Genomic DNA, 22,116 nt, shown 5'->3' with positions numbered 1-22,116 from the left:
AAGGGCAGGTTCAGCAGTCAGGCGGTAGTGCAGTGGGTTAGGCGTATGTGGTACGAAGCACAAGGACCAGTGTGAGGACTCCAGTTCAAGCCACTGGCTCCCCACCTGCAAGGAAGTCGCTTCACAGGCGGTGAGCAGGTCTGCAGGTGTCTGTCTTTCTTTCCCCCTCTCTGTCTTCCCCTTCTCTCTCCATTTCTCTCTGTCCTATCCAACAACAACGACATCAATAACAACAATAATAACTACAACAACAATGAAAAACAACAAGGACAGCAAAAGGGAAACTAAATAAATATTAAAAAAAATTTTTTTAAAGGGCAGGTTCTCCTAGAACTGGGGTTTCTCCTTCTCTTTGTAGACGAGATCAGGCATGTTCAGGGTGGTATGGCCGTAGACGCCTTCTCTTTGTAGAAACAAGATATGTAGGACACAGTTACACTAACAAGTATCTCATTGTTTGTTTCCATATTGTATCTGACAAATATATTACCAGATCTGCGGCCCTCTCTATATCTTTTCTTTATAACTGAGTATAATTTTGTAAAGTTACACAATCAATATACATTCAAAGAAGAAATTAATAGAGGGCTAGCAAAACAACTCAGTTGGATAGTGCGCTAAGAGTTGTGATATGTTTAACACTGTTTCTCTATCTCTCAATAAAAATAAATAAGATACTTTTTTTTTTTGCCTCCAAGGTTATTGCTGGGGCTTGGTGCCTGCACTACAAATCCACTGCTCCTGGAGGCCATTTTTTCCTTTTTGTTGCCCTTGTTGTTTATTGTTATTGTTGTTAATATTATTGTTGTCGTTGTTGTTGGATAGGACAGAGAGAAATTGAGAGAGGAGAGGAAGACAGAGAGGGGAGATACAGATAGATACTTGGATAGTGTGCTGCTTTGCCATGTGTGCAGCTCAGGTTTGAGTTCGGCCCCCAGCTCACTGAAGGAAGTCTCAGTGCTGTGGTCTCTTCCACTCTTTCTTGACCTTTTTGTCCCTATATTTAAGAGAAAAAAATATACATATAGTAAAATAAAACGTTGAACCTGATCGTTAGCAGCAATTAGTAATATTACTGCTAAGTGAAACTAGTTAAGTTACCCATGTTGCTACAGTCAAAATAATGGTTACTCGGGTTAAGTGATTATTATTGATTAGGAAAGGGCTGAAAAAATGTATGGGTGCAGGGCCTGGCAGTGGTGCACCTCGTTGACTGTGCATGTTACCGTGTAGAAGAAGCTAGGTATAAGCCCCAGTTCCCCACCTACAGGAGGTAAGGCTCATAAGCTGTGCAGCCATGCTGCAGGTGCCCTCACCCTCTCTCTCTATCTCTACTTCCCTTCTCAATTCTTCTCTGGCCTATCAAATATAAGAAAAGAAAGGAAAATACAAATAAAAATGAAGAAATGTACGGGCACTGGAAGTGTGCTGCATATTATGCCTGGTGATGTTTACACCAGAGCTCTTCCTCCACTAGCAGTGGGTTTATCCGCATTTAACAATAAACACACTGAAATGGCATCTACTACACCTAGCCTACCTAATACATGCTCAGACACATGCATTAGCCTACGGCTGGGCAAAAATCCACCCAACATAGAGTCAATTTTCTAACAAATATTGGATACCTTATGTAATTTATTGAATACTCTCCAGGACTTGGTAAGACTCATGTCCTAGTGGATGAGGCTATCTCCTGGCTCTTCTCCACATATTTTTCTCTTAAAAAGTTTTTAGAGCTCATGTGCTTAGGAATTTGATATCCTCAGTAACTACCATGAAAGACAGTTTAGAATTCTGACACGGTGGCCCCATCTGCTGTTTCTTCTGCCTCAGCAAAAGACAAGCCTTGGCCTCCAACACCTTAGTGGTCCCCATGCATCTCAGTCTGGCCCTTATTCTGCTGTCCTATCCATAGGGCCTGCTTGCCCTTGGCTCAATCCAGAGAGATGAAAAGAGACTATTACAGCCTGTGTGAATGCCCCTGCTTCACCTCTGAGTACTGAGATTGTGTCCAGGGCCAGCCTGCACAGACTTAAACAATGGGCTCCTTCCTGACCTTTCCTGTACAGACTGGGCTGATGGGTGGCACTCTCCCTCTCCTGTGGCCTCACCCACACGTGTACAGCTCAGCATGCCACTGGATTGGTTCAGCCATGAGTCACTAGTGACCAGTTCCCTTAGGGCAGGGCCCTTCCTTACTCAGCTTTTCCTCCTTTGTTCCCCTCACATAGTAAAGACTTAGTAAATGGGTCCTGGGACAAAAACAAAAATAAAAGGAAGCCTAAGAGTTGTGATATGTTTAACACTGTATTCTTGTTGTTGCTCTTGGTGAGGCTTCACCCCTCTTGGGTGACTTTTTCAGATAGAAAGAATAATAGTTCTGCGAGAATTTCAGTGGTGGGGACAGCATAATGGTTATGGAAAGAGACCCAGGTTTGTGGTCCAGAAGGTGGCACCATGGATAAAGCATTAGACTCTCAAGCATGAGATCCTGAGTTCAATCCTTGGTAGCACATGTACCAGAGTGATGTCTAGCTCTTTCTCTCCTATCTTTCTCATTAATAAATAAAAATATTATTTTTAATTATCTTTATTTTATTTACTGGATAAAGACAGCCAGAAATCAAGAGGGAAGGGGGTGACAGAGAGGGAGAGACAGAGAGACACCTGCAACACTGCTTCACCACTTGCAAAGCATTCCCCCTGCAGGTGGGGACTGGGGGCTCAAACCTGGGTCCTTGTGTACTGTAACATGTGTGCTCAAGTAGGTGTGCCACCACCCGGCCCCAATAAATAAATAAAATCTTTATTAAAAAATTAAAAAAAGAGAGAGACCCAGGTTCAGTCCTCCAAACCACCAGAAGCCAGAGCTGAGAAGTGCTCTGGAAAACAAATAAATATTTTGTGTGGGGAAGATAGCATCGTGGTTATGCAAACAGACTCTCATGCCTGAGTCCCAGGTTCAATCTGAGGTCCCAGGTCTCTGAGGTCCCAGGTTCAATCCCCCTGCATCAGCATAAGCCATACCTGAGCAGTGCTCTGGTTAAAAAAAAAAAAAAAAAAAAGTCATGCCTGAGGCTCAAAAGTTCCAGATTCAGTCCCCAGCACCACCATGAACCAGAGCTCAGCAGTGCCCTGGTCTCGCTTTCTTTCTCTGTGTATCTTGCTCTCTGTACTTCTTTCATTAAAATAAATTTTTAAAGAATGTTAAGGAGAGAAAAGATCAAGATAGAAACATAGGGAAAGACACCACACTACTGAAACTCCCCTCACTGAGCTAGGAGCCAGTCTTGATCCTGGGTCATACGCATGGCAAGGCAGCACACTCAAATAAGTTATTTTGCCAGCCCTCAATAATGTATTCTGAAAGACTTGGTAGACCTTTTCTTAAAAGAGAAGAGCAGTAATCAGTTCCCCTACTGTGCATATTGAACTCACTTCACAACAGCTCCATAGACTGTTTCCACTTTATGAGCTGAGAACACTGAGACGTTTACCCAAGGTCACACAACAAGCTAACGTCTAAGTCAAGATTCAGTCCAGGTAGCTTCCACTAGAGACGGAGCTCCTAACCACAGTACTTCGCTGTCTTTGCACCTCCCAAAGGGCAACTGACCAGTGAGGTCTGAAATCCCACCATTGCATCCTCTTGAGTCAGAAGTTTGCCAATTAAATGAGTACTCACTCAAGAGACAAACTGGCTAGGCACCGTGAAACACTAAGTGACTCCTTACTCTAAGAATGCCTGGTTTCCATGGGGCTTCTTCCCTGTGTCTCCTCTGACCTCTCTGGAGCACCAGAGCACTAAACAAGACACTACATTGACTGCAAACACAGCATCCAGACTCTGAACCTCACACTTGGCCTTAAATAGGTGTGTGCCTATGGTCTAAACAGTCATCTATGCTAATCTCATTATCTTTTGCAAAATGGAAGTTCTGAATGGTACCCTAGCATCGTTTACAGAGGATCCACTCGGAGATTTAAAAATGTAGTGATAGAATGTCATTGCAAACCTGTTATACATACTGCTCAATAAATTGTCATTGTAATCATTAGGATCATTATTGCTGTCATGGTGGTGATGGTGGTAATAGTATTATCAACAAAATTCCTAGAGGGAAGGCCAGATCTCAGAGCAAGGCACTCAAGGAAGATGAGTGATTTAACTACCAAATATAATTCTGTTCAATGCCACCTCCTCCAGAAATCTCTTTCTGATGAGTTCAGTTCACTTTGTGCGCTCTCTTTCTCTCTCTCTCTCTCTTCTCTCCAGTGAGCCCCTGAAGCCTCATAATATCACAGATAATATTAATCAACAGGCTCATAAAAAATCAGCCCTGTCTCCCCAATTGGATCATAAAAGCCTTGAAGTCAAAATTATTTTCTTTTGCTGAATTCCCACACTCTTCTTGTTCTTTTGTCATGAAATCAAAAGCAGTGCTAATGGATCAGAGAGATTAGCATGGTGGTTATATATAAAAAAAACTTCCATGCCTGAGGTTCCACCATAAGCCAGAGCTGAATAACACTTTTGGAAATGGAGGGGTGGGTGGGAGGCTGGGAGGTGGCACATCCAACTGAGGACACACTTTACCATGTGCAAAGACCTAGGTTCAAGCCACCGGTCCCTACCTGCAGGGGGGAAGCTTTATGAGTGATGAAACAAAGATGTAGGTGTATTCTTTATTTATTTAAATTATATTTGTTTATTTTATTTATTTATTTACTTATAATTTAATTTATTTAAATTTATTTTAATTATATTTATTTATTTACTGGATAGAGACAACCAGAAATTGAGAAGGAAGGGTGTGATAGGGAGAGAGACAGAGAGACACCTGTAACACCGCTTCACCACTGGCAAAGCTTTCCTCCTGCAGGTGGGGACTTGGGGGCTTGAACCTGAATCCTTGTGCACTGTAACATATACACTCAACCAGGTGTACCACCACCTGGCCTGGCTGTAGGTATCTATCTTCCCCTCCTTTGAACCCCTACTTCTATACAGTCAGTAAACAAAAGAGAGAGTATGTGTGAAGAGAAAGAGGGGAGAGAGCAAGCTATTAGTGCTATTAAAGTCTACTTCTGTTCTTGAGCTAGTTTTTGTGCCAGTTACAGTATGATACATACATACACATATAATTCCTGCTAATCCTAACAGTGCTGCTATTGAGACTAGTAATTTACCATTTTTATTTTTCAGATGGAGTAATAGGCTAGTGATATTAAATAGTTGCTCAAGTGGAAAAAGTGGGAGTGGAAGCCAGACTTGTACTGTCCCCAAATGCGGTTTCCACCCCCACCTGGAGGAAAGGAGAGGTGGATGGTGGATGACTGAACGGCAAGCAGGCTGCCGGCTGGTAAAGCGCGCCCTCTATTGACCATCTGTGTCTGTTACCACAACGAAGAAAAGAAAGCGCGGTTGTTAAATCCCGAAGGGCACCTAATAAAGCCTTTGTAACTGACCCCCTCAGAGTGTATTAGTCCCTCAGAATGTAGATTGCTCTGATGGACCTAGGGGACAAAGAAGACCCTAGACTGGGCAACATCGGCCCCTGGGTGGGCAGAAATCTCATCTTCCTGTTCTCCACCTGTGTCTCCAGTTTCCTCAACTGTGCCAGGCAGAGATTACATGTCCCCAGTGAGTGCCTGATGCATGAATGAGCAAGTGAGAGACTCCTTCTCTACCATCTCTTGTCTTCCTTTCCCACCTCTAGCATCCATCAGGCCGCCATGAGTGCTATGTGTGTGCTGATCTCAGTGGGGGCTTTCCTGGGAAAAGCCAACCTCTTGCAACTGACCCTGACAACAGTGGTGGAGGTGACAGCTTTTGAGGCAGTGAAGACAGCTTTCAGACACATCTTCAACGTGAGTCCTAGAGCTGTGAGGAGGGACCTTGGGGAGGGAGGGCATCATCTGCACTAGGTGAGTTTTCTTAGAGCATAACGGTTATGCAAAAAGACTTTGATGATTGAGGCTCTGGAGTCCTAAGTTCAATTCCCCACACCCCCCTAAACCAAAACTGAGCAGTGTTCTGGTTAAAAATAAATAAATGGGGCTGGGAAAAGAAGCTTCCATGTTGGGGCCAGGTGGTGGATCACCTGGTTGAATGCACATGTTACAAATCACAAGGACATGGGTTGGAGCCCTCAGACCCACCTGCAGGGGGAAAGTTTCTCAAGTGGTGAAGAAGGGTTGCAGGTGTCTCTCAATCTCTCTCCCTCTCGACCTCCTCCCTTCTCTCTCAATTTCTGACTGTCTCTATCCAGTAAACAAATAAAGATTAAAAAGAATAAGAAGAAGCTTCTGTGTTGTGGTCTTTCACTACCTCTCTGCCTTGTCTGCCTAAAATAAAATAAGTCAGGCAGTGGTGCACCTTGTAAAGTTCACATATTACCATTCTTCTTCTAGCGTTTGCCCTTCTTCCGTAGTCAGTCAACAGCGTCAGGTTGAGCCTGATGTAAAGTTTCGAGACCTCCTTTGAATCTGGAGAGGTGGCAGTCGTTGACTATGTGGGTCATAGTCTGTCTGTAGCCGCAGGGGCAGTTCGGGTCATCTCTGGTCCCCCAGCGATGGAACATAGCGGCACACCGGCCATGGTCTGTTTGATAGCGATTGAGGAGGGCCCAATCATAACGTGATAGGTCAAAGCCGGGTTGACGCTTACAGGGGTCTGTGATGAGGTGTTTGTTCTTTACCTCAGCTGACTGCCAACTCTGTTTCCAAGAGACTGGAACAGAGAAGTTCAGTGTAGGCAAAGGGGACCAGATTGGGTGACGAGACGTCAAGCGTTGGACAGGGTGGGCGAAGATATCCGCGTATATTGGCACATTACCATGCACAAGGACCTCAGTTCAAGCCCCAGTCCCCACCTGCAGGGGGGAAGCTTCATGAGCAGTGAAGCAGTACTGCAAGTACTTCTTTCTCTTCCCCCCCTCTATATCCCCCTACCCTCTCAAATTTTCTCTGTCTCTATCTACAAGGGGTGGGGGGAAGCCATCAAAATCATCATGTAGGCACTGGTAACCGTGGTGTTAATTAAAAAATAGAATGAAGGAAGAAAAGAAGGAGTGAAGAGAGACCCAATGGGAGTTACAGAAGAGTGGTGTCTGCTAAATATTTAGACACAGCAAACAGGCACCTTTGACTTCCAAGGGATGACACTGTAAGATTATACTTTTCACAAGATAATTATGGATTGCATGAAAAGAATGATTTGTCTGGGATCCTATTATCAATGGTGTAGCAAGCTGCATGGCCAGTATCTTTATTTTAAGTCATTTTATTTTCTTTTAGTGAAAGAATGAGAGAGAAAGGAGGGGTGGCTGACCAGAGAAGTACTCAGCTCTGGCTTATGGTGGTGCTGGGGATTGAACCTGAGGACTCAAGAGTCTCAGGCATGAGAGTCTTTTGCATAACAATTATGCTGTCTCCACAGCCTGCCAATGTCTTCTTTCAGAGCAGTCAGTTACTGTACATACTGTATCACTGTGCAGCTCAGAGGGTAGAGCACATGGCCTCATTGTGAGAGACTGAAAGTTTAAGACAAAGTCCATCCAAATGGCTTTCCCGACTCCTTGCCAAGGACCTGACCCTGAGTGATAGTGTGGCTGATGTCCTCATCTTACAGACTGGAAAGCTGATGCGCACATGGAGTTAGCAATTGCTCAAAATCTCACTACAAGGGAGCGATGGGGCTCAGGTCAGAACTGGGAGCCCAGCCAGGTTTAGATGCAAGAGCATTGCTTAGAGTCAAAGAAAAGCATTCTTATCTCAGCCCTACCACACATGTATATGATATGTCAAATCTCATCTCACATGAGCTTAGGGGTTGGGCACTAGTGAATTAATAAGATTATATATATATCCCACCCACCCCCAATCCACCCCTGCCACCCCTAAGGCCTCTTTGCTAGATCTCAGTATCCCAGAATAAAGGCTTTGGCTTTTACTTTGAGAACTACAAGTAACATTATGGCATTTTGAGCAGAGAAGAGATCTGATCTAACTTACATTTTAAGAAAATTTCTCTGGCTTCTGGTTTCAGAAAAGACTAAGAGAAACAAAGATGAAATGTGTGGATGCCAGAGATAAAACTATTGCAGTAATTCAGACTTGAGTAGGATAGTAGTCATTAAGAGGATAGGAAAGCTTGATTTGGCTGAATTGACAGGATTTGCTGATAGGATGTGAGGAAATGAGATAAACATACATACATACACACTAAGATTTTGATACAGTGTTTGTGGGTGAATGAAAGTGCCATTTACTAGGGTGAGGGTAGATAGCATAATCATGCAAAGAAACTCTCATGCTTGAGGCTCTGAAGTTCCAGGTTCAATCCCCCTCACCACCATGAGCAGTGCTCTGGCAAAAAGAAAGAAAAAAAAAAAAGCCATATTCTGAGATGATGGACACTGGAGCAGGACACATCTTGGAGAATAGTCCAGAATTCATTTTTGAATTTTGGAAGAATGAGGATGTAGGTAAGGACTTGAGATGTGTGTTAAACAGCCTAACATGCATTGAATGGAAATGCTCAGTGCTGGTGTCTAGAAGGTTGGGTTTGGGGAGACTAATCCTGGGGTCATTAGGGGTAGGGTGGTATTTAAAGCTATGGGACCTAAGGAGACCACCTAGGGGGTGAGTGTAAGTTACAGTGTGGGGAAGTCTGAGGATCAAAGAAAGGTCTAGCATTGCCTTTGCTGCTTGTCCTCAAAACTTAAGTTTAGTCTGAGTTTGTTGAGTAGAAGAACTCAGGAGACAACAAAGCCATTTCAGGTAGAAGCAACTTAAGAAATAGGTATTCCAAGCCAACAGTCCCCCTAGGATGGTTCTTGGATTCTTGGATTCCTGTGAGACCACAAATAAATGGAGGAAAAAAAAGTAAAACAAATCTTCCTTTCAAAGGAATTGAGGGCTTTCATTTATATGTATGGCTGAGAGCACTTTACCATTCATTCACTTATTTCATAGGCATTTTTTTCTCTTTTCTCTTTTTCTTTTTCTTTTTATATGCCTCCACTGGGGCTTGGTGCCTCCACCATGAATCCACTGCTCCTGGTGGCCATTTTTTCCCATTTTTGTTATTGTTGTTGGATAGGACAGAGAGAAATGGAGAGAGGAGGGGAAGGCAGAGAGAGGAAGAGGAAGATAGACACATGCAGACCTGTTTCACTACTTGTGAAGTGACCCCTCCTACAGGTGGGGAGAGGCTCAAACCAGGATCCCTGTCAGTCCTTGTGCTTGGTACTATGTGTGCTTAGCCCAGTGCACTACTGCCTGGGCCCCCTCACAGGAATTTTTTATGCCTGTTATATACCAGGCATCTCCTGGGAAGTGGAAAAAAAAAATGCAACTATCATAGAATTTCCATTCCAGAGAGAAAGACTGCTGAAAAACAACAAAACAGGCCAAAGAAAGAGCAAGATGGTGACAAATACGAATAATAAAATGGGGAAAAGATTTGGAAAGGTGAATGAAAAAGTTAGGTAGGATGCTCAAATAAATCTTTGCCAAAAAAAAAAAATTAACCATGTCACTATTTTGAATACAGCAATGAGCAGTGACAGACCAACAATGAGAAGACCAGAGTATTATGATCTGTTGCTTCCAGAAGTAGTTTATCACTGACATTGTTTAGAATTGTTGGCATAATTCAATAATAAAAAGCAGAGTCTTTGGTCCAAGATATGACTCACCTGGTAGAGTATGCCTCTTAAAATGCATGTAGTCCCTGTTCTTTTTTTTTAATTAATTAATTTATTTATTTATTTTCCCTTTTGTTGCCCTTGTTGTTTTTCATTCTTGTTGTAGTTATTATTGTTATTGATGTTATCACGGTTAGGTAGGACAGAGAAATGGAGAGAGGAGGGGAGACAGAGAGGGAGAGAGACAGACACCTGCAGACCTGCTTCAACGCCTGTGAAGTAACTCCTTTGCAGGTAGGGGTGTGTGAGGGGTTTACACACTGCTCCTTGCACTTTGCACTACCTGTGCTTAAGCCACACCACCTGGGAGTTCATACTAGAAAAAGCTGTATTTGTCTCTCCCTCTTTGTCTCTCTCTCTCTCTCTCTCTTTTAATATTTATTTATTTTCCCTTTTGCTGCCCTTGTTGTGGTTATTGATGTCATCGTTGTTGGATAGGACAGAGAGAAATGGAGAGAGGAGGGAAAGACAGAGAGGGGAAGAGAAAGATTGACACCTGCAGACCTGCTTCACTGCCTGTGAAGTGACTCCCCTGAAGGTGGGGAGCCGGGGGCTCGAACCGGGATGTTTATGTGGGTCCTTATGCTTTGCACCACCTGCGCTTAACCCGCTGCACTACCGCCCAACTCTCAGTTTTTTGTTTTTTGTTTGTTTGTTTGTTTTTGCCTCCAGGGTTATTGCCAGGGCTCGGTGCCTGCACCACGAATCCACTGCTCCTGGAGACCATTTTTTCCCCTTTTGTTGCCCTTGTTGTTTTATCATTGTTGTGATTATTATTGTTGTTGTTATTGCTGTCGTTGGATAGTACAGAGAGAAATGGAGAGAGAGTAAGGGAAGACAGAGAGGGAGAGAGAAAGATAGACACCTGCAGATCTGCTTCACTGACTGTGAAGCGACTCCCTCAGGTGGGGAACCGGGATTCTTAAGCTGGTCCTTGCGCTTTGCACCACCTGCACTTAACCCGCTGCGCTACTGCCTGACTCCCAGTTTCTTCCTTTTTTTTTTTTTTTTTTAACAGGTTCATACTGACTGCTTCATGGAAGCTAGTCAGGAGGGGATCAGGGAAGTAATGGGGAGAACAGTTAGGAGGTTATAGCAACAATCTAGGGAATCTGTGCTGGTGGTTTAAACCAAGGTGGAGTCAGTGAGGTGGGGTGGTCAAATTCTATTTTTCTAAAGGCACAGTTGACAGAATTTATCAGTAGCCCACTAAATTACTAAGGATTATTAGGTGTGATTGAAATTCATGAAATAAAAATGGTACACATCTAGACTTTACTAAAGAGCCTACTTTGGTATTATAAAAAGTCTGACTGCTTGGGGCAGGTGGTGGTGCACCTGGTTGAATGTACATGTTACAATGCACAAGGACCCAGGTTCAAGCCCCTAGTCCCCACCTGAAGGGGGAAAACTTTGTGAGTGTTGAAGCAGAGCTGCAGGTGTCTCTCTGTCTCTCCCTCTCTATCACCTCCTTCTCTCTCAATTTCTGGCTGTCTGTATCCAATAAATAAATAAAGATAATGAAAAAATTTTAAGTCTGCTTCATGTTGCAAAATTTATGTTACTGTCACTGGAGAGGGCACAAAGCTTTAGTAGTGGGTGTGGTGTGAAACTATACCCCTGTGATCTTATAATTTTGTAAACTATTGTCAAATCACTAATAAAAAATCATACACACACACACACACACACACACACACACGTATCACTCTACACAGAGATTTTAAACTCTCCTCTAAAGTGGGAAACAATGGGATATCTGTCCTTTTTGTCCCATCTACAAAACCTTGACCCTGAAGTGTTTATGAGCTACTACTGCTGGGGACAACTGGCAATTTCCTTGGAGTAAGTAGGTACAGGCCATGGGCTCCTCAAAGGGAACTGCTGGATTGAGTAAACTCCAAACACATGTCTTAGAACTTTCTAAACAGCTCAGAGGTTTCCCCGGGGATCCTGTTTTTTTTTTTTTTTTTTTTTTTGGGGGGGGGTGTATATAGGAGAGGTACAATTCCATACAATTCCCAGAGTTCCGTATTCCATACCCTCCATTGGGCGGTTCTCTGTTCTTTATCCCTCTGGGAGTAGGGACCAAAGATCTCTATGGGATGCAGAAGGTGGAAGGTCTGGCTTCTGTAATTGCTTCTCTGCTGGACATGGGCATTGGCAGGTTGATCCATACTCCCAGTCTGTCTCTATCTTTCCCTAGTGGGGCAGGGCTCTGGGGAGGTGGGGTTCCAGGACATATTGGTGAGGTCATCTACCCAGGGAAGTCACACTGGTATCATGGTAGCAGCTGCGACTTGATGGCTGAAAAGCATTAAGATACAAAGCACAGGAGGCTGATACTCATTGTCACACTGGGCTTGTTACAGATGAACCAACATGAGAGCATGATGTACATCCATGTATTTGCAGCCTATTTTGGACTGACTGTGGCCTGGTGCTTCTCAAAGTCTCTACCTAAGGGAAAGGAAGGAAAAGATCAGACAGCAACCAGCAGCAGTTTGTTTGCCATGCTGGGTAAGGACTGGGCATGGGGGTGTTCCAGACTTGGAGTGAGCAAGAGTCTCCGAAATAGTTTCCTGGAAAACGCTATCTCCATTACTAACCTGCCCTGGGGATCTGAAATTGCTCCATAAAGATCCAATTTAGGTTGTGTTGTGTTGTGTTGTGTTATAGTTCTTGAATTCACATCTTTCAATGATGCCTTCCCACTGAGGGAATTTCTTTTCTTACTATCTGAAGGAGACATACTACAGCTGAATTTACTTATTTTTATTTTATTATTATCACTGAGGCTCAGGTACCTGCATGATGAATCCACTGCTCCCCTATTCTTTTTAATTTCATTTTTTGTTATTTAATATTGGTTTACAAAATTATAAGATAACAGGGGAACAACTCCACACCATTCACACCACCAGAATTCTGTTCTCCATTCCCTCCATTGAAAACTGCAGTGGTTCTCCCAAAGTCACAGATAAGGGTAGGCTATTATTTCTATAATGATCATCTATCTATCTATCATCTATTTTTTGTCCATTTTTTCTATGGTCCTACCTTCTCTTCCTTTCTAAGTTATACCTACACTTATTACTACTTCTGAATGTCTTTTCTCTTTCCTCTCTCTGGGTTCTGATGGAATTGGGTTTCAGAACCCTCTAATTCTTCTAGTAATCTTTTCCTAACATTTCTCCCCCTCTGGGAGTATAGACCAAAAATATTTTTGGGGTGCAGAAGGTGGGAGTTCTGGCTTCTGTAATTGTTTCTCTGCTGAACATAGGTGTTGGCAAGTCAATCCATATCCCCTATTTTTTCTCTTTTCTTTTTATTATTTGATAGGGCAGACAGAAATTGAGAGAAGAAGGGGAAACAGAGACCTGCAATCTATTGCACTGCTTGTGAAGCTTACCTCCTGTAGGTGGGGACAGGGAGCTTGAACCTGGGTCCTTGTGCATGATAATGTGTTCACACAATTGGGTGCACCACTATCCAACCCCTATTGTTTTTCAGTAGAGACAGAAAAATAGAGACGGAAAGAAGTGGGGAAAGAAAGGTGATAGAGGAGAGGGGGGGCCAGGTGGTGGTGCACCTGGTTAAGCTTACATGTTACCACGCATAAGGATCTGGGTTTGACACCTCCTCCCCACCTTCAGGGGAGATGCTTCATGAGTAGTGAAGCAGGTCTGCAAAATTCTTTCTTTCTCCTCTTTTATAAACTTTTCATTATTACCTTTACTTACTTATTAGATAGATACAGAAATTGAGAGAGAAGGGGGTAATAGAGAGGGAGAGAGACAGAGAGACACCTGCAGCCCTGCTTCACCACTGACAAGGCTTTCCTCCTACAGGTGGGACTTGGGGGCTCAAACCCAGGACCTTGCACATTGTAACAATGTACACTCAACCAGGTGCACCACCACTGGGCCCCTTTCTCCTTCTCTATCACCACTACACCTCTCTCAGGTTCTGTCTGTCCTATCAAAACAACAACAACAACAACAACAACAAAAAAGGCGCGAGAGAGAAACAAAGAGAGACATCTAAAACACTACTTCACTGCTCGTGAAGCTTGCCCCTAGAGGTGGGGACTGGACCCTTGAACCTAGGTCCTTGAAAAAGGTAACCTATGCACTCTATCAGGTGTGTCACTGATAGACACACACCCCCTTTTTCAATTTCTTTATTGGCGGAATAATGTTTTACAGTCGACAGTAAATACAATAGTTTGTACATGCATAACATTTCTCAGTTTTCCACATAACAATACAACCCCCACTAGGTCCTCTGTCATCCTTATTTACTTATTTTTAAAGATTTACTTATTTATTTGTGAGCTAGAGAGAGAACCAGAACATTACCCTGGCATATTTGATGCTCATGACTGAACTTGAGACCTTACTCTCCACCACTGTCCCACCTTCTGGGCCACCACAGTTAAACTTAAATAAATGTATACAGTCCTTTGGTTTCAACTTAAAGTAGGGTATTGGCTAAGCAAAGAAAGTAGTGCACAATTGAGAAAGAACAGCAGTGCTACACCAAACTGGCTTTCTTCCTTTTTTCCTTTCTTACCTGAACATTGCTCATCTGTGGCTTATGATGGTGCTGAGTATTGAACCTGTGCACTAGACTTCCATGCTTGAGGCCCCAGAAGCCCAAGGTTCAGTCCCTGGTACTCTTATCAGCCATAGCTGAGCAGTGCTCTGATTCTGTTTTCTCTTTCCCTATCTCTGCCTCCCTTTCCCATTAAAACAAATAAATATCTTCTAAAATAGAGAAAAGAAAGTAGGACCTAGAAATAGAACAGGAGTAATAATGTTACATTTTGAAAAATTGCAGTGAAAATGAGCTCAGAGTGCTGAGGACAACTTAAGAGGCAATCAGGCTGTAAGCAGGCAAATGAACAGTCCATTATGAGTCCAAATGAAGGCAATACACTCACTTTTTTGTTGTCATTGTTTTAATTTAATTATATATAGGTAAAGAGAGGGGGGAGAGGGAGAGAGACATAAAGACACAAAAAGTTCAGCTCTGGTTATGGTGGTGTTGGGGATTGAACCTGAGACCTCACAGTCTCAGGCATGAGAATTTTTTATGCTGTGTCCCCAACCTACACTGAATTGTTTTAAAAATGATATATTTATGGGTCTGGGTGGTAGCACACTTGGTTGAATGAACACATTACCATGCACAAGGATCCAAGTTTGAGCCCCCAGTCCCTACCTGCAGGGGGGGATGTTTCATGAGCAGTGAAGCAGGTCAGCAGGTGTTACTCTTTCTCCTTCTTTATCTCCTCTTCCTCTCTCTTAAAAATTTTTTTTTACTATCTTTATTTATTTATTAGATAGAGATGGCCAGAAATTGAAAGGAAGGGGGAGATAAATAGAGATATAGATGTGAGATAGAGAGATATCTGCAGCACTGCTTCACCACTTGTAAAGCTTCCCCCCTGCATATGGGTACCAGGGGGCTTGAACCTGGGTCCTTGCGCATTGTAATGTGCACTCAACCAGGTGCGACACCACCAGGCCCCATCTCCCTTTCCTCTCTCAATTTCTCTCTGTCCCATCAAATAAAAATAGAAGTGAAAAAAGATTTATTTATTTTATTGATGAGGAAGTGAAGAAAAGAGAGAACTAGAGAACCACTGTGACACATATGATGTTGGGGCTTGAACTCAGGCAATGCCAGGGGTCGAACTTGAGACCACATGATTGAGAATCCAATGCTTTTACCTACTGCTGGGCCACAGCACATTCGCCTTTTTGTGGATATGAAGAATAAAGGATCCAACTCTCAACTATAATTCTTGCCTCAGGAGTGGGGGTAAGGGAGATCCTAGAGGCCCCAGTCCAACTAGTACTTCTGGCTATGTCTTACACTTGGAAGCCTAGGGCTTGAGTTGAGTCATGCCCTCTTGAGCACAGGACACAGGCAGGACCCCACCCCAATGCCATAACTGCTCACAATTATCATCAGAAGCCATCAGCCCAGTGGCTCCTGCACTCACAGAACATCCCATGGTCAGCTGGGCAAGGGGTGTGGAATTACATGGAGTGGTCCAAGGAGGCCATGAAGTGTCCTTTTCAGGCAGTAGTTCTGTGTCCAGGAAGGCAGGGTCTAATGCAATGCAGCCACACAGCAATGCATCTTGCTGTTGCCCTCCCCAATATAGCCTGGCCTCGCACCCAGAGCATCTATCTGAGCTTCTTATTATTTATTATTTCATTCAGGGTGGGTGAATTTACCATCTCAGTGAGCACATTCTTGGCAGCAATGTGATTCAGTTCTACTTGGTACTGCTTTTGGAGGTTATCTTCTTTTAGATACCAGTCAACAAGGGTTTCACAGCCAAGCAGCTCTTCCGGTGGGGGGCAGAGTGAACACACCCATTCTCTAAAGTAAGTGCATGAAGCCCAGCAAATGGCCCAGTGGCTACAACACTGGACTTATAAACATGAGGTCATGAGTTTGATTCCTGGTGTCCCATGTATGCCAGAGTGATGTCCTCTCCCCCCCTCTGTCTCTCCCCTCTGTTTACCATTAATAAATAAACATATTTATAAAATAAGGAAATGAAAATAAGATAAGTACTTGGGGCCAGGAGGCCTGGAGTTTGGTGACGTCTCTCTGGGTTTTAGATTTCCTCCTTGTGAAGTATGTTAGCTGGGCCATGCCAACTTGAAAATTCAGAGTCATCGGGGCTGGGTGGTAGTATACCTGGTTGAGTGCACATGTTAAACATGGGGGGATAGCACAAGGACCCAAGTTCAAACCTCCAGTCCCCACCTATAAGGGAAAGCTTTGCAAGTTGTAAAGCAGTGTTGCAAGTGTCTCTCTCCCTGTCTATTACCCGATTCCCTCTTGATTTCTGGCTGTCTCTGTGCAGCAAATAAATAAATATAATACAAACAAACTAACAAAGGATTCAGAGTCATGATTTGCCTGAAGCCACATAGCTAGCAAGTGACAAAACGGAGACAACCAACTCTGGGATTTTCTTGCATCTCTGGGGCTCTCCTAGCAGAAGTCCCCAGAGGCTCAGGCTCAGTCAGTGACCCTCTCTGGCCTGCAGGTTCTCTCTTCTTGTGGATGTTCTGGCCCAGTTTCAACTCTGCTCTGCTGGGCTCTCTGGACGGCAGGAGGAAGGCTGTACTCAACACCTACTATGCTCTTGCAGTCAGCGCAGTGACAGCCATCTCCGTATCAGCCTTGGCTCGGCCCCAGAGGAGGATCAACATGGTGAGGAGGGGGGCTTCTCCTTAGGCATCACTTGAGTCTTCCAGGTATCTACCCCCAGCACAGTACCCCATGTGTTGGGAAAGAGCCTGCAGGATGAGAGTCTTGTCTGTAGTGTCATGGAGCATCAGGAGAGTGCTGGTGTATCAAAACAGGCCTTGGAACATAGGATCCCGTGCAATCATCAAAAGATCTCCATCAGTGGGGACATCAACAGGCCCAAGTTTGAACTCTGTTCTTGCCAGTTACTGAATCCAGCCGCCAGGAGCTAGAGTGAATCAAAATAACTAAAACAGAAATGTCAGCCTTAAACTGGGAAGATAGCAGAGTGGTTATGCAAATCACTTTCATGCCTAAGGCACCAAAGGCCCCAAGTTCAATCCCCAACACCACCTGGACCCTGAGCTGAGCAGTGCTCTGGTAAAAGAAAAAAAAAAAAATCTCTTTTTTCTCAGGAAATGTCAAGATGATACTATATATATATTTTTTGACAATCAAAAATTTATTTAACTAGCCATCAGAAGTATGATGATACTATATTTTACTGTCGACTATAAACTATTGATCCCCTCAATAAAGAAAAAAAAAAAAGAAAAGAAATGTCAAGATGGAATGATCAGCTGTATAGACTAGGGAGATGGCATAATGGTATGTAAAAGATTTTCATGCCTGAGGCTCCACCATCCCAGGCTGTCTCCCACACCATCATAAGCCAGAGCTGAGCAGTGCTCTAATAAAAAAGAAATAGTAAAAATGAAAACAAAACTTGATTTTAAAAGAATCAGTATATTACACTAGTCATGTGAGATTAAACTTCTCATTGTTATTTTTACTTTGATCAAGGGTGAGAGACAGAGAGAGATAGAGACGGAGACAAGGAGAGACACTGTGGGGACTGCTCCACTGCTTGTGAAGCCTGCCCACTGTAGGTGGGGCTCAGGTCTTCGCATGTAGTAAAGTGTGCTCTACTGAGTGCACCACCACTTGCCCCTCACTGCTTAAACTTCTGAGTCTTACCTGCCTCATATGTAAAGTAGGGGTTAGGGGAGAACACACATGAGGTTTTTCATGTGGACTAAATATTGGGCAAACTCAATTCAGCTGATATTATCAATGTAACTGGGAAATAGTGCATGCAAGCTCTGGGGGGCACAGATAGACAAGAAAGTAGAATTTGAAGACAAAACCAGTTCTCCTGATGATCAGGGCATGGGGTCAGCCAGACAGATGGTGGTGGAGAAAGATCTAGAGAGACTGGGGGACTGGAGTAGGGGCAATGCTGTCACAGATGATGAGTTAACTGAGTATTTGGACCAGTGAGGGGAGGTGGGTTTTTTCACAGATGACTCCCAAGGTGATAGGGAATCCAGGCTCAGATAAGGTGGTATTATCCAGGAAAATAAGTATGTGCATCATTAAGTTAGCCAAGCCCAGGAACTGGTCCCAAGGACTGAGCCCTGAGACATAGTTAAAGTTGAGGGGGAGACAGTTTAGAGGGATGAAGGACATGGCAGGGTCATGACCTAGGGTCTTACCATTTTATTGGGTCCAGTCATACAGGGTGGCTTAAGCACCAAGGATACAATAATTGATTGATGAATTAATTAATTAATGCAACCATAATTACTTATATTTATTGACCTTTCCCCCATATGCTATGCCAGACATCAGGATTAGAATTTTACAAGTGGAAGTTCATTTAATTTTTACAACAATCCTATGAAGTGGGTACAGTCAAAGCCTCATTCTTTTTTCCCCCAAAAGATTTATTTATTTATATTTTATGAGAGAGGGAAGAGAGATAACCAGAGCATCGCTCTGACATATGTGATACTGGGGATCAAACTCAGGACCTTATGTTTGAGAGTCCAAGCCTTTATCTTCTGTGCCACCTCCTGGACCACAAAGTCCCATTCTTTTTTATGTTGTTTTTTTTATCTTCCATTTTGTTGCCCTTGTTTTTTTTTTTATTGTTGTTGTTATTGATGTTGTTGTTGTTAGATAGGACAGAGAGAAATGGAGAGAGGAGGGGAAGACAGAGAGGGAGAGAGAAAGATAGACACCTGCAGACCTGCTTCACCACCTGTGAAGTAACTCCCCTGCAGGTAGGGGGCTGGGGGCTCAAAACAGGATCCTTACGCTGGATATTGCGCTTCATGCCACCCGTGCTTAACCCACTGCGCTACCGCTCGCTTCCCTTTTATATTCTTATACATATTTTTATTGTTGATTTAATAGTGATTTACAAAACTGCAAGATAATAGGGGTATAATCCCATATTGTTCCCATTGCCAGAGCTGTGTCCCTATCCCCTCCATTGGAAACTGCAGTAGTTTTTCCAAGGTCACCAATATGGAAAAGCCCCATTCTTGTAATGGAAAAGTTATGTGATGAAGTGCCCAAGAACATATCACTAGAAAATGTGACTAGGATGCCAGGTAATCACACTTGCAAATTAATTTTCCGTATGCTTCTAGTCAGGGTGATGCTCTCTGAGTCTGACAAGTGAGGCAAGAAGCAAGTTAAAGGGATATGGATTTAGGTAGGACATGACATGATTACCTTACTACCAGCTTACTCAGCAACTCTGGGCATGATACAGTTCTCTATCTGTGTACCATTTCATTTACCCGCAAGCTGTCTATTTGCAGACTCATATCCACAATGCGATGCTGGCAGGAGGCGTGGCTGTGGGCACCACATGTCACGTGATCTCTTCTCCTTGGTTGGCCATGATACTGGGTCTTTTGGCTGGGTTGATCTCCATCGGGGGAGTCAAGTGCCTGCCGGTAAGAAACTTAAAACCAACATTCTCTACTTTGCCTTAAACCAGTAGGACCCTGGGATCATAGTGGACCATCATGTAGTGCCATGGGCTGCATTAGGCAGATGTTGGCACTTTTTCAGGTTAGCTTCAGAGCATGGTTGAAGGACCTATCCCTGTTGGGTGGTGTATTAGTTATGATCTGGGAAGCAAGTTACAGAACTCATACAAGCTTGCTAGACACAGGAAGGAATTTATTCTAAATCTATTGGGGAGTCACAAGGATGCACAAAGATAGGGATGCTACTGGAAACCCAGGGGTGGCTGAAACCAGGGATGGGATTATTGTGAGGAACCCAAGAAGTTACTGCACTCCTTTGCTTTTCCTGAATACCTGCTGTAGCCACCCTGCCCCTCCCCGCTTAGACCTCCTTTCTTTCTTTCTTGGAAAATAGTCTCTCTTTCTTTAAGAGCATAGCCAGGTGGAGCTTCTTGGTATCAACTCCAAGTTCTCCGGAGAAGGGAGTTACTGGTTTAACTTGGATAATGTGCCTAATAAGGGCTGGTGGGGTACTTACATGTACATGACTATTTCCCATTAATATGTGAGTGGTGGTGAGAGCACAGCATCGAGAAGGGGTGCTGGGCTGGGAATCCAGATCATGTTCACTTTTGGTTGTTTTGTTTGTCTAAGTAGATAGATCATTCCTCCTTCAACATTCAACATCTGTTTAATTTTTTTGTTTGTTTGTTTTTTCTTTTATTTATTTATTTATTTATATTTAAGAAAGGATTAATTAACAAAACCATAGGGTAGGAGGGGTACAATTCCACACAATTCCCACCACCCAATCTCCATATCCCACCCCCTCCCCTGATAGCTTTCCCATTCTCTATGCCTCTGGGAGCATGGACCCAGGGTCATTGTGGGTTGTAGAAGGTAGAAGGTCTGGCTTCTGTAATTGCTTCCCCGCTGAACATGGGCGTTGACTGGTCGGTCCATACTCCCAGTCTGCCTCTCTCTTTCCCTAGTAGGGTGGGTCTCTGGGGAAGCGGAGCTCCAGGACACATTGGTGGGGTCTTCAGTCTAGGGAAGCCTGACCAGCATCCTGATGACATCTGGAACCTGGTGACTGAAAAGAGAGTTAACGTACGAAGCCAAAAGAGAGTTAACGTATGAGCAATCATGGACCCAAAGCTTGGAATAGTGGAGAGGAAGTGTTAGGGGGGTACTCACTGCAAACTCTAGTGTACTTCTGCTTTCAGGTATATATTTTGCAGTAGTTTACGGATACGTGTGAACATATGCTCTCTCTCCCAGAAACTGGTGTATATCTAGGTTTTGGGACTTTGTTAGAAAGTGAACCACCTGAGATGGAATTAGAGTATACTACAAAAGGAAAGGTCTCACCTTCTTCTTCTAGCGTTTGCCAAGGTCTCACCTGAGTAATGAAGCTAAAGGGTTGTCATTCCACACGTGAAGTCTCTGGACACAGTCTGAAGTGAAGCATGTTGAGGTGGCAATTGTTGTGTTGGTTAGGTTGTGATCGGCAGATGGAATATTATTTGATATGGATTGGGAGAGCATACGGGAAAGTGGGCCCTATCCAAGGGTTCCAGGACTGGGGGAAGTAGAGGCTCTATAGTGGAGATGTGAGGTTCCTGCTGTCTTAGGGTTCAAAAAGACAATCGATAGTTAATGTTATCATCATATTAATTGGTAATTGGGTTAACTTTGAAAAGTCCTTTTGTTAGGGTTTGCTGTACAGTACCCAGTATCTTGTATATAGCTGTGCTATTGGTTGCTTCTGATCTACTTGGTCTAGGCTTTTGAGAGAGTCTGCATATCAATTACACAGCCTATATATTGAAAAGATTCAGTTTGTGTTTTGAAAAACTTCGAGACATACAATTAATTTTCCCCCTCTCGTATTAATTAACTAGTGATTTATATGTCTACATTTTGCTAGGAGTGTACATAAACACCATTCCCACCACCAAAAGACTGTGACCCATCCATCCCACCCACTCCCACCCCCCACTGGCCCAGGAAGCTGCATGTCTGCCCCTCACCACAGGGCTTTTACTTTGGTGCCCTACTTACAATTTGATCAGGTCCTGCTTTTAGTTTCCCTTTCAGATCTTCTTTCTCAACTTCTGTTGATGAGTGGGATCATCCCATACTCATCTTTATCTTTCTGACTTAGCTCACTTAACATAATTCCTTCTAGCTCTGTCCAAGATGGGTCAGAGAGGGTGGGTTCATTGTTCTTGATAGCTGTATAGTATTCCATTGTGTATATATACCACAGCTTTCTCAGCCACTCATCTGCTGTTGGGCACCTGGGTTGCTTCCAGGTTTTAGCTATTATGAATTGTGCTGCTATGAACATA

At 43.6% G+C, this 22,116-nt stretch overlaps 1 protein-coding gene across 2 annotated transcripts in view; it reads left to right on the top strand.

Annotated features, from left to right (window-relative positions):
• Window positions 1–22,116, top strand: part of RHCE (Rh blood group CcEe antigens) — a 52,804-nt gene that overhangs the window by 10,695 nt on the left and 19,993 nt on the right. For both annotated transcript variants that reach the window (XM_060205567.1, XM_060205566.1), the window contains exons 3-6: window positions 5,724–5,874; window positions 12,089–12,236; window positions 16,795–16,961; window positions 19,610–19,747. In XM_060205567.1, coding sequence (XP_060061550.1) covers window positions 5,724–5,874; window positions 12,089–12,236; window positions 16,795–16,961; window positions 19,610–19,747 — 604 coding nt within the window. The remainder of the gene's footprint in view (window positions 1–5,723; window positions 5,875–12,088; window positions 12,237–16,794; window positions 16,962–19,609; window positions 19,748–22,116) is intronic.

The sequence above is a fragment of the Erinaceus europaeus genome, chromosome 13 (genome assembly GCF_950295315.1).
Source record: "Erinaceus europaeus chromosome 13, mEriEur2.1, whole genome shotgun sequence".
Lineage (NCBI taxonomy): Eukaryota > Metazoa > Chordata > Mammalia > Eulipotyphla > Erinaceidae > Erinaceus > Erinaceus europaeus.
The sequence above is the reverse complement of the archived record's forward strand: the minus strand, read 5'-3'. Positions and strand labels throughout refer to the sequence as shown.